Raw genomic sequence first — 15,772 nt, 5'->3', positions numbered from 1 at the left:
GTCTTTGCAGATCCCTCGCTTCTAAATTTGCTCATTTCCTAGTGTCCTTTCTACAGGGAGAGCCCTTCCTCTCCACAAATAACCACACTATGAACTTCACCCATCTTATTTAGCCAGATTAGTCCAGAATAGAGATTGCTCTAGCATATGTCACCAATTTTGCATTGTTTCCCTGATTTCACCCCACTTACTTAAAATGACCCATGTAAATATAAGAAGTAGGGTATTAGAGTCTCTGGCTATTATGACATAATACTACCCCCAAGAGAGTAATTAAATTCAATATTTTCGCAGACAGGAATATGTGACAGATATGCTAACCTTAAAGCACAAATCAACATGTAGCAAATAATTTACATCAGTTTTCTTAAAAATATGCTCATATCTATTAAAACAACCATTAATCTGATGTACAAAAAATCCCAGTTTAACTAAATGTGAAGAAGGGGTGGGGAAAAATACCTTGTTTCGCCCTTCTTTCTTAACCATAACAAGTTTGGCCGCAATGTTGTGGCTACAGAGTGGTGCAGAATTCTCTTGCTCCTGCCCTCCTTTTGCTGAAGTGCAGAAAGATATATCCACTTTCCTGAGAGCTTTATATAGTCTTTGTGACAGCTCAAAGAGCAATATGTTCAAATGTTCTTTACACAAAAATGAGAAACAAAGAGTAAATTGCAAGTTTTTAAAAAACAACAACTTTAAATGCAAAAAACACCAACAGTGAATTAATCAATTGTGAGATACACTGTTAAGCCTTACCTGTCAAAGCAGCAGTGAAAACCTGCTTATAGAGTGCAGCAGATTGAAACTCAGCTGGGATACAAATTTGCCTCTTAGGAAGATCAGTGCAATTTACTATGCCTGCACCAGGGAAGAACAACTCAGAGACATTCTGAAAAATAAAAAAGCAAAAAGTGCAAAATCCTGTTTCCTTTGCCTGCAGGCATTAACAATTCAGGTGTTCTACTGGAGCACTGGCTCAAGCAGCAGCAATCCTCCTATGGCTCTAGAACTTGATCAGTGCATTCATGGAAACAGATCTCTGTACTAAAATAACTGTTTATAAAACACAGCAGAATGCTCCTAAGGACTGAATTAATCCCTGAGCATGTACTGATGTTGACACATATGCATTAATGCACATTGTCTGCATCTCTTGTCCTGTTTCCACCAGTTCCCTGACTTTGCAAGTGGACCTTGCTTACATATGAAGATTAATCCCAATAATTTCATACACTGAAATACATTCCAAACCTGAACAAAATCTTTGTTTTAAACACATAACAAATTTGCAGGAATCTTTTTGTAACTTTATGGAATTCATTAAAGTTTCAACTGCCATTGATAAGGACAAGGAAGACAAACAACAACCTGGTTTTCATGCGTCTCTCTGGTTCAGGTGAAAATACTTTAACCAGGAACATTTTGTATGGTACTGTAATTGTAACTTGTATCAAGATTGTCATTCCTGTTATTTGGAAGACATGTTTTCACTGAAAAGCATGATAAAAATGTAATATTTTCCCAGCCCTGACCTGGATAGCCCAATCCTCTGAAATCTCAGAAGCTAAGTAGGGTCAGCCATGGTTAGTATTTGGATGGGAAATACTAGGAAGGAAGAACAGGGCTGTGACACAGAGACAGGGAATGACAAACCACCTCTTGCTTTGAAAACCCTAGGGGTACTCATAAGTCAGCTGTGACTTGACAGGGGGGAAAATCCTAATTTAGTAATTATAGTATGCAAGGAGTCCATTTTCCTGAGGTACACACACAGACATTATTTATCCTGAATTTTTTTCCATGATGGGGATCTAAAGCAACTTATATTGTTCTCCTCTTTTCCCTTTTATCCTCATAACAATGTAAGATAGGTTAGGCTGAGAGTGGGTGATTGGCCCAAGATCACCCAGTGAGCTTCCATGGCAGAGCAAGGTTTGAAGTTGGATATTCCAGATCCTAGTCTGACATTCTAACTACTCACTGTGCTAGTTTACACCATATTGAGTTCATTATTAATACCCCAGAGTTTAATACTACAACATTTACAGTGCAGTCCTAAGCAGAGTTAGATACACGTTAGTCTATCCAAATCAATGAACACAGAAGGATATAATTCTGCTTAGGATTGCACTGTTAGCTGATTTGAAAAACCCAGACTCTTTTTCAGAATTTATTTTAATCATCTAATTTGTCCAATGAAATTATTAAGAGTATTGTTTTGCCATTTTATATCTGGTGGTGGATGTTCCAGAATTAGTAACAGAATCAGGGTTACTAGTTTCCCCTGACATCCAGGACAGGAGGGAACTCACTGGGTGAAAGGGCCCCTTATTGGCAATGTGCTGCTGGCATTAATTGCTGTGCACACTGAAAGTGACATCAACATGTCAGGATACTGCTGATGTTCCCACTGTTTTGGCACCATTTTTTCCTTTGGCAGCCAGCTGAATGGCAGTGGAGAGCACCCACCTCCAACAGGGCCTTGCCAACCCTACAGAGAGTACTTCATTACGTAGATGAAAAATAATGACTCGCATCCAACCCAATAGCAGAAGATGCTGATGGATGCAGATTTTTCCCATTTTCTTCAGCAACTGTTTTCAATCATGAGGAAGGCTATTCTTAGAGTGGTGGCACCCGTATGGATAAAAAAGCCATACACGGGGAAAGGGAGACAAAGAGAAGGTGTGCAATCATTCCCTGTTTCAACAGTAAATTGGCTCTTATAGAAAAGGGGTGATTTCACAGTTTTCTCCCTTCTCAATAAAGTCCCCTAAACCATGTGGCCTTTGGTCTATGTGGGCCTCACTTGTTTCTTCTGATGATGGTTGGTGAGTTCCAACCCAGAATTGGGAAACGGCTGTTCAATGATACAATAACATTTCTGCAGACAATAAAATACAAAATTGTGGCTGATTTCCTATATGACATCTTGTATGAAACCACAAATCCAGATAGAAAATCTTGGAACATCCTGTCATGGATACCTCACAATTGTTAAGAATACATCAACATTGGAAATATATCATTAATCTAATGAACAATTAGATGAGGAGTACTGAATATTCACAGCTGTTTTGCTTGCTTTGCCAAAATCTGTTTCCCAATACTTTTTGGAACATTTACTTACCTTGGCATGCCTAGTTATGTTATCGTGGTTCAGCTGACCTAACACCTTTGGTGCTTCCTCACTGGAAAAAATTGGATTTAAGTGAACAGAAAGTTGCTTTTTTTCTGAAACAGAATCTTGGCTGCTAAAGTTTCCTTGTTGTTTACAAAGCATGCTTTTTATCATCTGCAGATGCGCAAAGTCTGGAGGGCTTTTACTGACAGCATCATTCTGACACTCTCCTGTGTCATCAAGTGGCATTCCCAAGACATTCTCAGCTTGGAAGTCATCAGTCATGACCACTTCACTACTATTTTGAGTTCTCAAGTCACAATCAGTAGTGTCTTGGAATTTCTGCCACTTGCTTTGTCTCTTTTGTTCAGACACACTAGGGTATGCAGACTGTGTAAGCACCACTTGTCTTTCTCCTAAAAGTTTTTTATCCACAAACGATTCACACATCCTGTCCTCAGGCCCTAACATTTTTGACTTGTACATGTTGACTACTGGGAAACCAAAAGGTGGCATTTGCTCACAAGCCATTAGATTGGAATAAACTTTTGAGCCAGGAAGCGCTTCATCAACTGGTAAAGTTACAACTGGAGTTTGTTTTCTACGAGTAGGTAAGCATGTATGCATACTATCTTCCACTGAGCAGACGGATTCCTTCATTCCTATAAAGCAGAGAGTTTTAGAAAGCTGCAGCACAAGTCCCTGCATACTTCAATGCAAAACTCAATTAGTAATGCCAATAAAATAAATGTTTATCACTTTATCTTTCCTTAGACCTTAACGGGTTCCGTTGTACTTTAATTTCCTTGTAGAACATATTTTACTCAAAGGATAGTAAGGATAACAAATTAGCTAAAAAAGCTACTTGGAACTGGATGCAAATGAAACCATCGTATGCTCTTGTAGTACTGGTTGTGCACAATACCTTCTAGTGAAGTTCATGTCTTTGCTTTTCTTCCTTCTCTCTTGGAGCTAACTGCATTCTGGAGAGGAGGGTGCAGTTTTATTGGGAAAATGGCACATGGGGAAAGAGTGCACTGCATCGCCTGGCCCAGCCCCATGGCTCCAAGAGAGCTTCCCTATAGCTAGGGCTGGTGCCAGGGTTTCTGGTGCCCTAGGCCCCTGCCCCCCATGGTGCCTCTGAGTGCACCCGCAACCATACCACCACAACTCAGCCTTCCTGGGGCTGAGAGGAATCAGTGGGGCAGTGTGTGCACTTGGAGGCACTCAGAGCCTGGCTCCGAACACCTCCAAGCACACCCACCACTGCCCCTTCCCCACCACCGTTGCCTGCCTGCAGAGGGGTGGAGAGGTGGGTGACAAGGACAAGTGTGGCAGCAGCAGGGAAGGGGCACCAGGGGCAGTAGGGCATGTATGGAGAGGGGGCGCCTACCTGGCCTACTGGGACGTGCCCACAGATACTTTTTAGGGTCAAAATGATGTTCAGACCACTGATTTAGTCCTCCTATTTCTGATGTTCCCTGACAAGCCATATAAAGGGTTAAATGTTCAGTACCAAGGGTAATATTAAACAGCAAGAAAAACACTGCATTCATAATAAGACCAACTAACTTGTTGGGTTCAGAATGCGCAGAAGATACATGTTAACTGTAGGACCATAAAAAGTCTGAGGTTTTTGCATTCAGTATTTGTAACCTAACTTCTGAGTGGGCTACACTGTAAAATAACTTACCTATGCTATCTTTTCAGACCCCAAATATTATTTATAGAAATTACAAATAAAATCTTACTGAAAAAGCTTTCAGTGTTTGTGGGCAGTGGAAAAATTCTGGATAGCAGGAATTCCTGTTTGTCCATGTCTGCAGTTTTGTCTGTACTGCCTGTACTTGAGAAAAAATGGCATTCAGAGGGGCAGGAAGGACTCTCTTGAACTGACGATATCTGTACACAAACAATTTGTAAAGTTAAAAAAGACAATGAGGCAAAAATATTTATACTTCTGTATAACTGCCCCCTGCCTATTTTGTATGACAATGGAATTAAAGATAGTGAGAGGCAAATGTTTTTCGGTTAGAAGGAATAACTTATCAGTCTGCCTCTGGGGAAAAAACTGCCTTTAGGTTCCTTAAAAATAGAAGCTTGAATCAACAGGCCTAAGAGCGGGGCATGTCCTTAGAATGGATCTTTCCAGCTGCTCTTTTCCTGTTATGGTGCTCAAAGCCTCCCACAATACTACCCCTGGGAGAAATCAGGTATGCAGCACAGAGACTGGTGTAAGTAGGGGATTAATGTCCAGGCTTCCCCATCTTGCATGAGCACAAGTGCATGCTATACCTGCAAAGACTAATTTAGTTCCATATTGTAGCTTACATTCCCGACAAATGAAAAAGTGCAGGTGGACCAGTGTATTACTGTGGGTGGGTGGGCTAGACGTAAGGAAGGAAAAAAGGAAAGGTCCCCTGTGCAAGCACCAGTCGTTTCCGATTCTGGGGTGACATTGCTTTCACAACGTTTTCATGGCAGACTTTTTATGGGGTGGTTTGCCGTTGCCGTCCCCAGTCTTTTACACCTTCCCCCCAACAAGCTGGGTACTCATTTTACCGACCTCGGAAGGATGGAAGGCTGAGTCAACCTTGGGTCGGCTATCTGAAAACCCAGCTTCCACCGGGGATCGAACACAGGTCATGAGCAGAGAGTTTAGACCACAGTACTGCAGTACTGCTGAAACCAAGGTTTAAATCCTCATTTAATTATGAAGCTCACAGGGTGACCAGTTACTTTCTTTTAGATTCACATATCTCATAGGATAATAAGTTCTGAGAATATGGAGGACAGAACAACCATATATGCTAGCTGAGCTTTGGAAAAAATGTAAGGTAAAATAGTAATAGAGAAAAAACACAATGGTTATAAAGAGAGGGCATATACAGTTTTAGATTTTTCTTGTTTTTAAAAATCATCTAGCTATTTGTACCCATTGTAAAACAAAGTTGGAGTCCAGTGGCACATTTAAGACCAACAAAGTTTCATTCTGGGTATAAGTGTGCATGCACACTTCTTCAGATACCAGAAGTGTGCGCGCACATGAAAGCTTATGCCCTTAGCTAGGTTCCAGTTGGGAGCAAGGACTAAAAGTTAAGCCAAAAGCTATATGGAAAGTGAGATTAGAAGAAAAATGTGAAGGAAGGGAAAGAGATGGCAGCAGATATGAGTTAAGGGACAAATTTAGATTAATAGGGGCTGCAAGGGAATTGTGTTCATAAACAATTCATGTCTGATATTTTAGGAAACTGGTCAAAATTAATATGGGAAATCTTTCCTTATGTTTTTACATGAATCTGTTAAGGTATATGCAATGTTTTAGTCTGATTTACAGTATTACTATTTTGCATTCCAGGTACCCTATGGCTTGATTAATTCATTTTCATAATCTGGAGTTTAAAAATCTATCTAAAATAAACCTCACTTTACCTTAAAAAAACCAGGGAGCACAGGGCTGCTCAGTTCCTGATCTGAGAAAAAGCAATCGTCCCTTGCCATGTTTTCAAATTCTGCCATATCAGCACATGGATCCCACCTAAGATGTGAACAGGTTCCTCTCATCATGACTTCACTAGCTGCTGATCCTTTCAACTGGTACCCTTGAAATGCTACTGGCTATATAACATTTAATTAAACAAGTATTATAAAGGAATAAAGAAATGGATTACTGAGAAAAAAAGAAATAAAAGAATGAATTTGCCCTTTTGTAACTAAAAAACAAGGAGACTAGAAGCCTCTAAGCTCATGAAAGGGCGCTTGTGTAGCACTTTAAACTGCAATCAACAAATACGGAGAAAGCCTTAAGAATGCATATTCCTTCCATCCAAGCCTTGCCTCCTTGGATCAAATTCTGGTTAAGGTTAAAAAGGGTTTGCTTAACACAGGATCCAAATCACACTTTGGCTGCAGAAATTCTTGTTAACCTTAAATGTAGTTTATGTTACTGCTCATGAATTGCTCCATTTACAAAGGGACTAGAAGTGCATGTTCCTAAAGCTGCAGCAAAGAAGTGCATGTTCCTAAAGCTGATCCCCTATTTGTTAATCATAATTTCATAGACACTAGTATTGTGTACACTTCTGAAGTTCCTGCGATCTCTTACATGTCTTGAGAATATTTTAAACTACAACTCAACCTTGTTGAGCCTATGGGCAATTTTGGAATTTTGAGAAGTGGGCACCGGCATAAAATGGCTGGCATGGTAGAGGGGATCAGTTACAAAATAATTGTCATATGGGAGCTGGGGACAATCACAAATGCTAGAACGTTGCCAGCCATGTATCCTTCTACACTGGAAAATATTCTGCTGTAGATCTTTGATTCCAAAACAGAATAAAACGATATAGGGCAGAGGTAATTGTTTCTGAATGGGTGCTCCCTAAAGACACAAAGGTCCGACAAGCAAAATTTTTCTGCTGGATCCTATTGATTACAGTAGTTTATTTATGAGTACTTATTAAAATTACATCCCAAGTGAAAAATCAAACAAGCAATTATTATCAACAATTAACAGATCAAGAGATCTTGAGTAAGATCTCTTGATCTGTTAGTTGTTGATAATAATCCTGTTTGATTTTTCACTTGGGATGTAATTTTAATAGATAAGTACTAGGCTGCTGTGGTTGCTCAGAGGGACTTTTGATCCCTTTTACAAAGCAGATCATCCCTTTTACAAAGCAGATCAACATGCCACACCAGGCACCACTTTCGAAATACTCTCAGTTTTAAACACAGCTTCCCATGGGCGACAGGGCATTGCTATTTGAGAAGCGTACACCCAAAAGCCCCTTGGTCACAACAGGAACTAGTTACAGCTGCATTCCAGTTATTTGATTTATTAAGCCAGGTCTCTATACCTTTGATTGACTTTCAACCACTCCAATTGGACTTCGGCCATGTAACGTCTTGACTATAGCTGCTGTAGGTTTCTCTACATGATTGCTTAAGGAACAATGCTAGAAATAAATGATCATAGGTCAAGAGAATGATGGGATGCTCTGTACATAGCACACACTTTTGAATATAGCGACTGAATAAGATCAGCAGAACAAAAAGGGAAAAACATGCCAGGGAGCAGTTGTCCTATTTATTATTGTACAAAGAAATTAATTGCTGTTGACGGTTCCAGTATTCAGTGACTGCTCTGATTCACCCTGATGAAGCCTGCACAGTGAAACACGTAGGGAATTTGTACAAAAATAAATCAGACAACTAGCACCTGGCATTTTTTAGTTATTCTGTTGGCACATTGCTGGGTGAAGCCCATTTTTTCTTCATCTTTGAATGAGACTGGGCAACCAAAAGGGGTTGCTTGGTGATGTACAGGAGCCCTCGTGCTGTAAGGATGCATTTGGCAGCCCAAAGGTCATGGCTGGAGTCAGGGCTACCTGCTGTGGCCCACATAAATCTACAATAAGGTGCAGTTTCAGCCAATTTATTTCAATATTACAGACTAAAAGCTTTACTGAGCCTTATGTGCTTTACTTGTTGCATAAAGTTGTTCTGATAGGTCCACTAACCCACAAGACCCAAATTTAGGACACTGCAGATGGGGATGGTATCAGAAATGCAACACATGGGCACCAAAAGAAGGATCTTTGGCTTGTACAGCATTATTCTTAGATCTAAAACATTATTACTTTTCTTAATAATCAATACAAAAATACTTCCTAAAATTACCATTTTAGGTGCATCAGAACATGAAGACTTCATCACATTTTCAGAATAAGACACTTCAGCAACCCTTTGCCTAGCTACAAAACAGAGGAAAGCACAGAAAACCTAAGTCACAATCAAATAAAGTGAGAAAAATATTTAAAGGATTAATTGCATTCATACAATGAATCATACCTACCAATTTAATTCTGTTTTTCATAGTAATTAAGCATGTACTCCTCACCCAAAAGAGCGGAATTTATAGTAACTACAACCAACCTTAGCAGTGATTACTGATTACTTCAATTAAAGGGACTGTAGAATTTTTATCCCAATCAGTGACGTGGTTTCCAGAAAAATTACCAGCGGAAAAAATTCTAGAAAATTATCCAGTATCTTGAATACAACATGGCCTGATTTAGCAAGTGTATTTTGACTTTATAATTAGTATTCCATGCTAATTTGTGCCCTAATGTGCTTAGAATAGGGCAACTATGCAGAGGATTGTATTGTAATTTTAGCATACCCAAAGAACCTTGAATTATATCCCATGAAATACAGAAACTGTTATATTTCTATCTTCCAGAACAAATAACTTTCTGGTGGTAAATGAACAAGGGTACACCACAGCTTCATAGAAGCAAAAAACACTCTGACTTTTTGATTCCACATTTTGAAAAGTTTAGCAAATAGATAATATATGTTAACTATGGCCAAGCGTATTCTGTACATAGTACCATATGTACAAAATCATGTGTCATGCCTGAACTAGATCTCACTGAGTGTGTTAAACTTCCATACCGAGTAAAGCAACTGGTCAAAGCAATAAAACACAATATTCTGAAAAAATTTAAAATCTAAAAATAAAAGTTAATAACCTTTGGGTCCTTCTTTGGATATGCGTTTCTTAGCCAGGGTGTCTCTCTGGTTTGATACACCAGTACTTTCCTCAATCATATGCAAGCTTTCCAAGGCTGTGCTATGTTCCGACAGTGATCTTAAAAGGTTGAAGCCAATTGGCAACTTGGGAAGGCTAGAAGCCAAAGAGTTCTCATTTTCTTCAGTGAATTCATTAAAAGCCTCCGGGGCACCAATTATATCTTCCAGTTCATCCTTACACATTTGTGTTTCATCTGAAAAAATCTCACAATCTAAGGGGCAAGTGCTTGGCCTGTCAAAACTATTCTCCAGAGCAGCGTCATGTTTATTTGCAATATGCTGTGGAAAGCCATCAGAATTGTTACTCTTTTCAACAGCCAGCAATGAACTAACTAAAGCTGTGTCATCACAAATATGTACAGAAGGAAGCTGTAAATTATTCTTTCCAGCCTCTATATCTTCGTTATTTTTGTCCATGAAATAAATGTTTGAATGCGGATGAACATATGAAATTACTTTTGTTTGAAGATGAGACGTCTGAGTAGGATACATATTATTCATACCACATTCTACATCATTCACCTTTAACAAGTTTCTGCTTTTGTAGTCAAGATCTGTATGAGTATCTGAATTTTGGGCACCAGCTGCATTAGACCCTACCATTTCCTCTACAAATACAGCCTCTGAATATTCACTTAGAAAATTACATTTAGCCACATCCTTCTTACCAACCTCAGACATTTTGTTACAAGACTGTAAAGCGCAATTCACATTGCTTTCTAGTAGAAATGTAGACTGCATGTTATCTTTCCCCTCAACAATATATGTCTTTTCTTCACCAACCTGTTCAACACTGGCCTCCCTTTCTGTTCTCAAACAATCCAAATGTTGTGAAAGCATACTATCTGCATGACACTCTCCATCCTCTGTGTCACTAAAATCCTGTATATCCAGAACATTGAAGTTAACTTTTATAAACTGTTTAGCTGGATCACCAAATTCCCCATCTGATAAATGTTCAGAACTTTTAACTGAACACAGTTCATTTTGTGATTGAGTGCAAAATGCTTCAAAGTCATCAGCCGTTGGATGTTTATTAGATTTGGAAAGATTAGCATCAAATGCTTCCAGCATCATGCAATCTGAATTCTGAATGCTGCCTAATGATACAACTTCAGTGTTATTCTCCATAGTAATGCTGGATTCATTTACTGTAGAGTTATGTGGCTGCTTCATAGAACTTTCACTAATGGGTGAACTTGATTTCCTGCTTCCATCAGAATCACAAATTTGGGGAATGTTTGTATCATCCTTGTTGCACTGGCTTCTATTAGCATCACCAACCTCCTTCAAGTCCTTTAAAATTGGCTGCAAGTCATTAACCTTATCATTGTGTTCTGTGTCATCTAGATCAGGAGGTTCCTCTGGTACACATGATGGTAAGTATGCATCCCATCGACTTTTTGTTTGAACATTTTTGGCTGTGGACTGCACAGCCTGCACATGTTTAGCAGATTTTTTAATGCTGTTTACAGATTCCAATACAGGTGACATCTGCTGTTGAATCAAAAAGTCTGTGCTTCTTGATAGCTCAGACAGAGGCAGACCTTCTGGAATACACTGTGACTTTATCAATGGGAGACTGTTTGGTAAATTGGTATGTTCACATTCTGTGGATACAGAACATTTTTGTTCCTTGCTAAGCAATACTGTTTTAGATTTGAGAAGTGCAATAATCTGTCCTTTACTTCTGATGTTTTGTGAAACTGCCACACTATTGCTTGCAAGGTAGTTTAAATGAACTAGTTCATTATCCAGGTGAGATTCTAGCTTCAAGCATTCAGTATCTGCACTACCAGTACGACAGCTAACATTCTGTACCACTTTATGATCATCAATATAAGGTGCAGAAGCCACTGAAGTGATAGACTCAGTGCTGCTACTATACATGAGAGCGTCTCCTTTAAGGACTGGTAGCAAGTTAGCCTCTTTCTTCTTCTGGTAAGCAACAGAAAATAAAGGAGAAGAGGCATAGAACTGAGAAGGAAAAGATGATTCAGGACACTTAGGCAAAGTTGTTGCCACAGGTTCTTTCACTATTGCCATTTTCTTTTCTATGCAGCGTGGCCCTTGGAAACCCTAGAAGGAGAGATGCTTTCAGTTAAAATTTGTGGCCAGTTTAGTAACTGAAATTTTAAATGTCAAGAAGCAGAGTTACAGGCTATACAGCTTGCTCTCCATATACATTCAGCAAAATTTTGTTACCACAAACACGATTTTATACAGTAGGTTTACTCTGAAGCTAAAAAGTTCAGAGAGTAACAGTAAATAACACTTACACAGTCTCTTAAATGCCCAACAAAATGTCTGAACTTAAAATCAAGACACTGCTCTCAGTCCCTTTCAGATAGTTCATCATATTGCAGCCCCACAGGAAGAAGCCATTAACCATCTATTCTAGCAAGTTACATAGCCAATCCATAGAACTCTGTCAACTCATTTGTCTGGGAATTATTCAACTAAAATTCCATAACAATTACAGCATCCTGCATTAAGTAAAATGTAACTGTCACTTTTTTGACAGCAGAACAGCAATCAACCAGATTCCAGAGTGCTTCTTATATCATAGTTATGGAACCTAGGTCATAATCCACAGAGTTTTGCTGCCTTAAAGCAAAATCTATGCTTATTATGGAGCATAATTTTGGGACACTCTCTACTGAAGATACAAATCAAATAATAATCAGAATACATGCTTGCTAACAAAAAAAGCACTCTATTAGTTATTCTATGCTAACCTCAGATAGTAAAATTAAGACTTTTAAATGTAAATGGAAGGAAAAATGGGAAAATAATGACTCACAGTAAATTTCCTTTTGAGGCCAACTGGCATATGCAGAGATGAGGCACAGGACCGCAAATTATTTGTGGTCAGCATCGGCACTTCTGAATTCTTTGGCAGACTATTATCATCATCGATTCCAGGAATCTTTTCAGCTTCGACTGTGATTAAGTATCGCTCAGTTTCGAAGTCATCTCCTGACCTTACCTAAACAGAGAGATAGGGATAAGAAATAGCGAGGAAATGCAGTAGCAACTTCATAGGAAGTGAAACAACATATGACATTTTAACTCAAGCTCTATAAATTTCTTTACTTGTTGTGAGCAAGACCTAAGGTCACTAAATAAGATTTCCATAAATATCCCATTGTAAATTAGTTGTGTGAATATTCATTGATAGTTTTTTAGATCATACATTTCCCAGGAAGAGTCACTGGAATCTCCCCATAGCACAAGTTACAAAGTGAGCGTAAGATCAGCAGCATCTAAGACCAACAAGATTTTCAGGTTATAGACTTTTGAGAAGCAAAGCTCCCTTCCTCAGATAGAGTTTTGACTCTGGAAAACGTATACCCTGGATATCTTGGTGGTCTTTAAGGTGCTACTAGATTTGACTCTTGCTTTTCTACTGCAAAACAATACAGCAATATGATACAAAGGGATAGAGGTTAATTTAGCAAAGCTGTATCAATATTTTATACACTCAAACAAATGAAACAAGGCTATAGTCTAACTGTATGTCACACTGTCAGGAAACATCAGGTTGAATCCAGTGAGCTTTTTTGAGCTCCATTTCACCTAACTCTGTTTATTACAGCCCTGTCCTATATGGCTTTCATTATGCAGTTAACAAGATCCTCAGCACAACATTATAGTAGTCAAAGGAGGCTCCTTCCTCCCTTTTTCACGCGAAAGCGATACTGAGAAGTGTTCTTACACACAAAAGTTTATATCTTGAATAAAATTTTGTTGGTCTAAAAGGTGCCACTGGATTCAAACTTCGTTCTGCTGCTACCCACCTGAACCTATCACAATGCAAAAGTTATTCTATGATTTTGTCCTTTGTCAATTCTTTTATAACAGGAGGAATCATTTTTAAATTACCCTCATATGGAATCAAAACCCTGTCCTGATCATTTAGTTGCCTGACTATATATCTTAATGGCTGATATGGGAAACTAGAATTAAGTGTAACTTAAGGTGAAATATTGGGTACCAAGCCACAAATAACCATGGTCCTAGATAAATCAGCACAGCAGATTTTAAGTCACAAGAATAAACTAGTAGTTAAAGTAAAAGAAAAAACACATACCTGGCATTTTACAAAAATGCTGTCCAAAACCTGTCCTTTGACATCACATAAGACTGCCTGTATTAAATTAGAAAATGTAACTTGAGCAATGATATTTCATCAAGTTACAGAATAAAACCCACAGACATTGTCAATATATTCAAATACTGTAATAAATGCTGAATATTTTACCTTATTTCCACCAACAGTGAACTTCAAAGTTCCATCTTGCCATACTTTGGATTTTTTCATCTTCTGGTGAGTGTATAAAACCTATATTAAAACAAATTACATGATAATGCATTGTGATCATGCTGATGCCTCTCACACTGTGGAATTAAATGTAAAAAAAAATACTGTTGAAGTATCAAAGACTCACAGTAAACTCCTGGCAAGCCATCTTCATGCTATCTAGAAAAAAAAAATCGTGTTTAATCACTGAATTTACAGGCTGCTATCCAAAGAGGTACAAGCATCCTTTTGTTCCTCTTACTACTTATTGACAAGTTACTCTCAAAAACAACACCTTGAACTCCCAAAGTTCAAAAAGCAGTTTAGTGATTAGGTAGAACAATGGTTTGGGAGCAGCAGCAACACCCTTTTTTGTGCTTTCTTGATTTTTTAAAATTCCAGATTAAGGAAATTTTTTAATTTAATACTTTCAATTCTACAAAACTACCACCAGGTGGCTCACTTACATTTCAAGAGGGCTTTTCTACTCTTGAAAGAAAAATTAGTCTGAATATAATTAGATAAGTTAATAAATTGAAATAGTTCATTGACTACAGTTCTAAAATTTGAATAACTAATTTCTTTACTAGAATCAAATTTTAATCAGAAGTGTTTTCTAAAAGTCTTTACCTGGATAACCGAAGCTAAGGATAGGAGACCACCAAGGAAGTCCAGGGTGGCTACACAGAGACAGGCAATGGCAAGCTACCTCTGAATGTATCATGCCTTGAAAACCCTATGGAGTTGCCATAAACTAGCTGTGACTAAGTTTACATGTAGCAGAGAATGATCTGATAGAACAGATATGATAGAATAGAATGCCCCATTTTGGGCTGCAGGTGATGAATTCCAGCATTTGAATGTTTCATCACATTAAAATATGCCCAGCATAACGAAGAGAAAGCTTCTTCCCACTTTCTTCATTAGGATGGGTTTCTGTTTGCAGAGATCTTTCTACATCAAGGTGCATAACAAAACGTGACCCTTCAGTCTAAGTGCTACAGTTCATTCTACCAACTTATAACCCACCTCGTTGTCCTGCAATGTGTAAATCAAGCTTGAGTTCATGGAAGAAGCATCTGGGATCACAGCACATTCCATTAGGCTGCACTCTCTAACAGTGGTCCCTAACCTTTTTGGCACCAGGGACAGGTTTCGTGGAAGACCATTTTTCCATGGATGGAGGAGAGGGGGCAGCACTTATTTGTTTGCTGCCCCAGGCTGCACCCTCATCTGCACCATGTTACTGCTCCCCATGGGGATCTTTAAATGGGGAAGGGGAGAGAGACTGGGGCTGTTTCTGCCACCTTCTTGCTAGGTGGCCAGGCGGCAGGCCAATCTGACTCCCCCTCCCATTTAAAGACTCCCTCTGATCAGCTGGGGCCTATAAATAAAGGGCAGGCTAAAGTCACAGCAGCGCTGCCCCTTCTGCCAGCCCAGGACCCAGGCAGATGAAAGAGGCGGTGTGGCCTTGCCCCTTGGCCCAGCTGCTAGCAGGCCACGGACCAGTGGTTCGGGACTCCTGCTCCAACATACTTACACCACAGTAAACCTTACTAAGCACAATGCTATGTAATCATTTATTTTACTGATATTCCGTCGTTCTCTACAACGGGGACCCAAAGTAGCTTGCACTATTCTCCTTTCCTCCGTTTTATCTTCTCAACAGCCCTGTGAGGTAGATTAGTCTGAGAATATGTGAGTGGCGCAAGGTTAACTCAGAGAGCTTCTATGGGAAAGTGGGTTTC

The 15,772-nt window shown here is 39.1% G+C and overlaps 1 protein-coding gene across 1 annotated transcript in view; it reads right to left on the bottom strand.

Moving 5' to 3' along the window:
* The window catches only part of ZGRF1 (zinc finger GRF-type containing 1), a 53,545-nt gene that overhangs the window by 37,037 nt on the left and 736 nt on the right, over nucleotides 1-15,772 (bottom strand). The window contains exons 2-13 of the mRNA XM_060246914.1: nucleotides 14,173-14,200; nucleotides 13,986-14,066; nucleotides 13,815-13,871; nucleotides 12,525-12,710; nucleotides 9,661-11,800; nucleotides 8,807-8,880; nucleotides 7,984-8,082; nucleotides 6,557-6,742; nucleotides 4,876-5,026; nucleotides 3,134-3,786; nucleotides 760-892; nucleotides 463-641 (exon numbers count right to left, since the gene is read on the bottom strand). Of these exons, the coding sequence (XP_060102897.1) occupies nucleotides 463-641; nucleotides 760-892; nucleotides 3,134-3,786; nucleotides 4,876-5,026; nucleotides 6,557-6,742; nucleotides 7,984-8,082; nucleotides 8,807-8,880; nucleotides 9,661-11,800; nucleotides 12,525-12,710; nucleotides 13,815-13,871; nucleotides 13,986-14,066; nucleotides 14,173-14,199 (3,966 nt within the window). The 5' untranslated portion in view covers nucleotide 14,200. The remainder of the gene's footprint in view (nucleotides 1-462; nucleotides 642-759; nucleotides 893-3,133; nucleotides 3,787-4,875; nucleotides 5,027-6,556; nucleotides 6,743-7,983; nucleotides 8,083-8,806; nucleotides 8,881-9,660; nucleotides 11,801-12,524; nucleotides 12,711-13,814; nucleotides 13,872-13,985; nucleotides 14,067-14,172; nucleotides 14,201-15,772) is intronic.

The sequence above is a fragment of the Heteronotia binoei genome, chromosome 9 (genome assembly GCF_032191835.1).
Source record: "Heteronotia binoei isolate CCM8104 ecotype False Entrance Well chromosome 9, APGP_CSIRO_Hbin_v1, whole genome shotgun sequence".
In the NCBI taxonomy this organism is placed as follows: Eukaryota; Metazoa; Chordata; class Lepidosauria; order Squamata; family Gekkonidae; genus Heteronotia; species Heteronotia binoei.
This window is presented reverse-complemented; position numbering and strand designations above follow the sequence as displayed.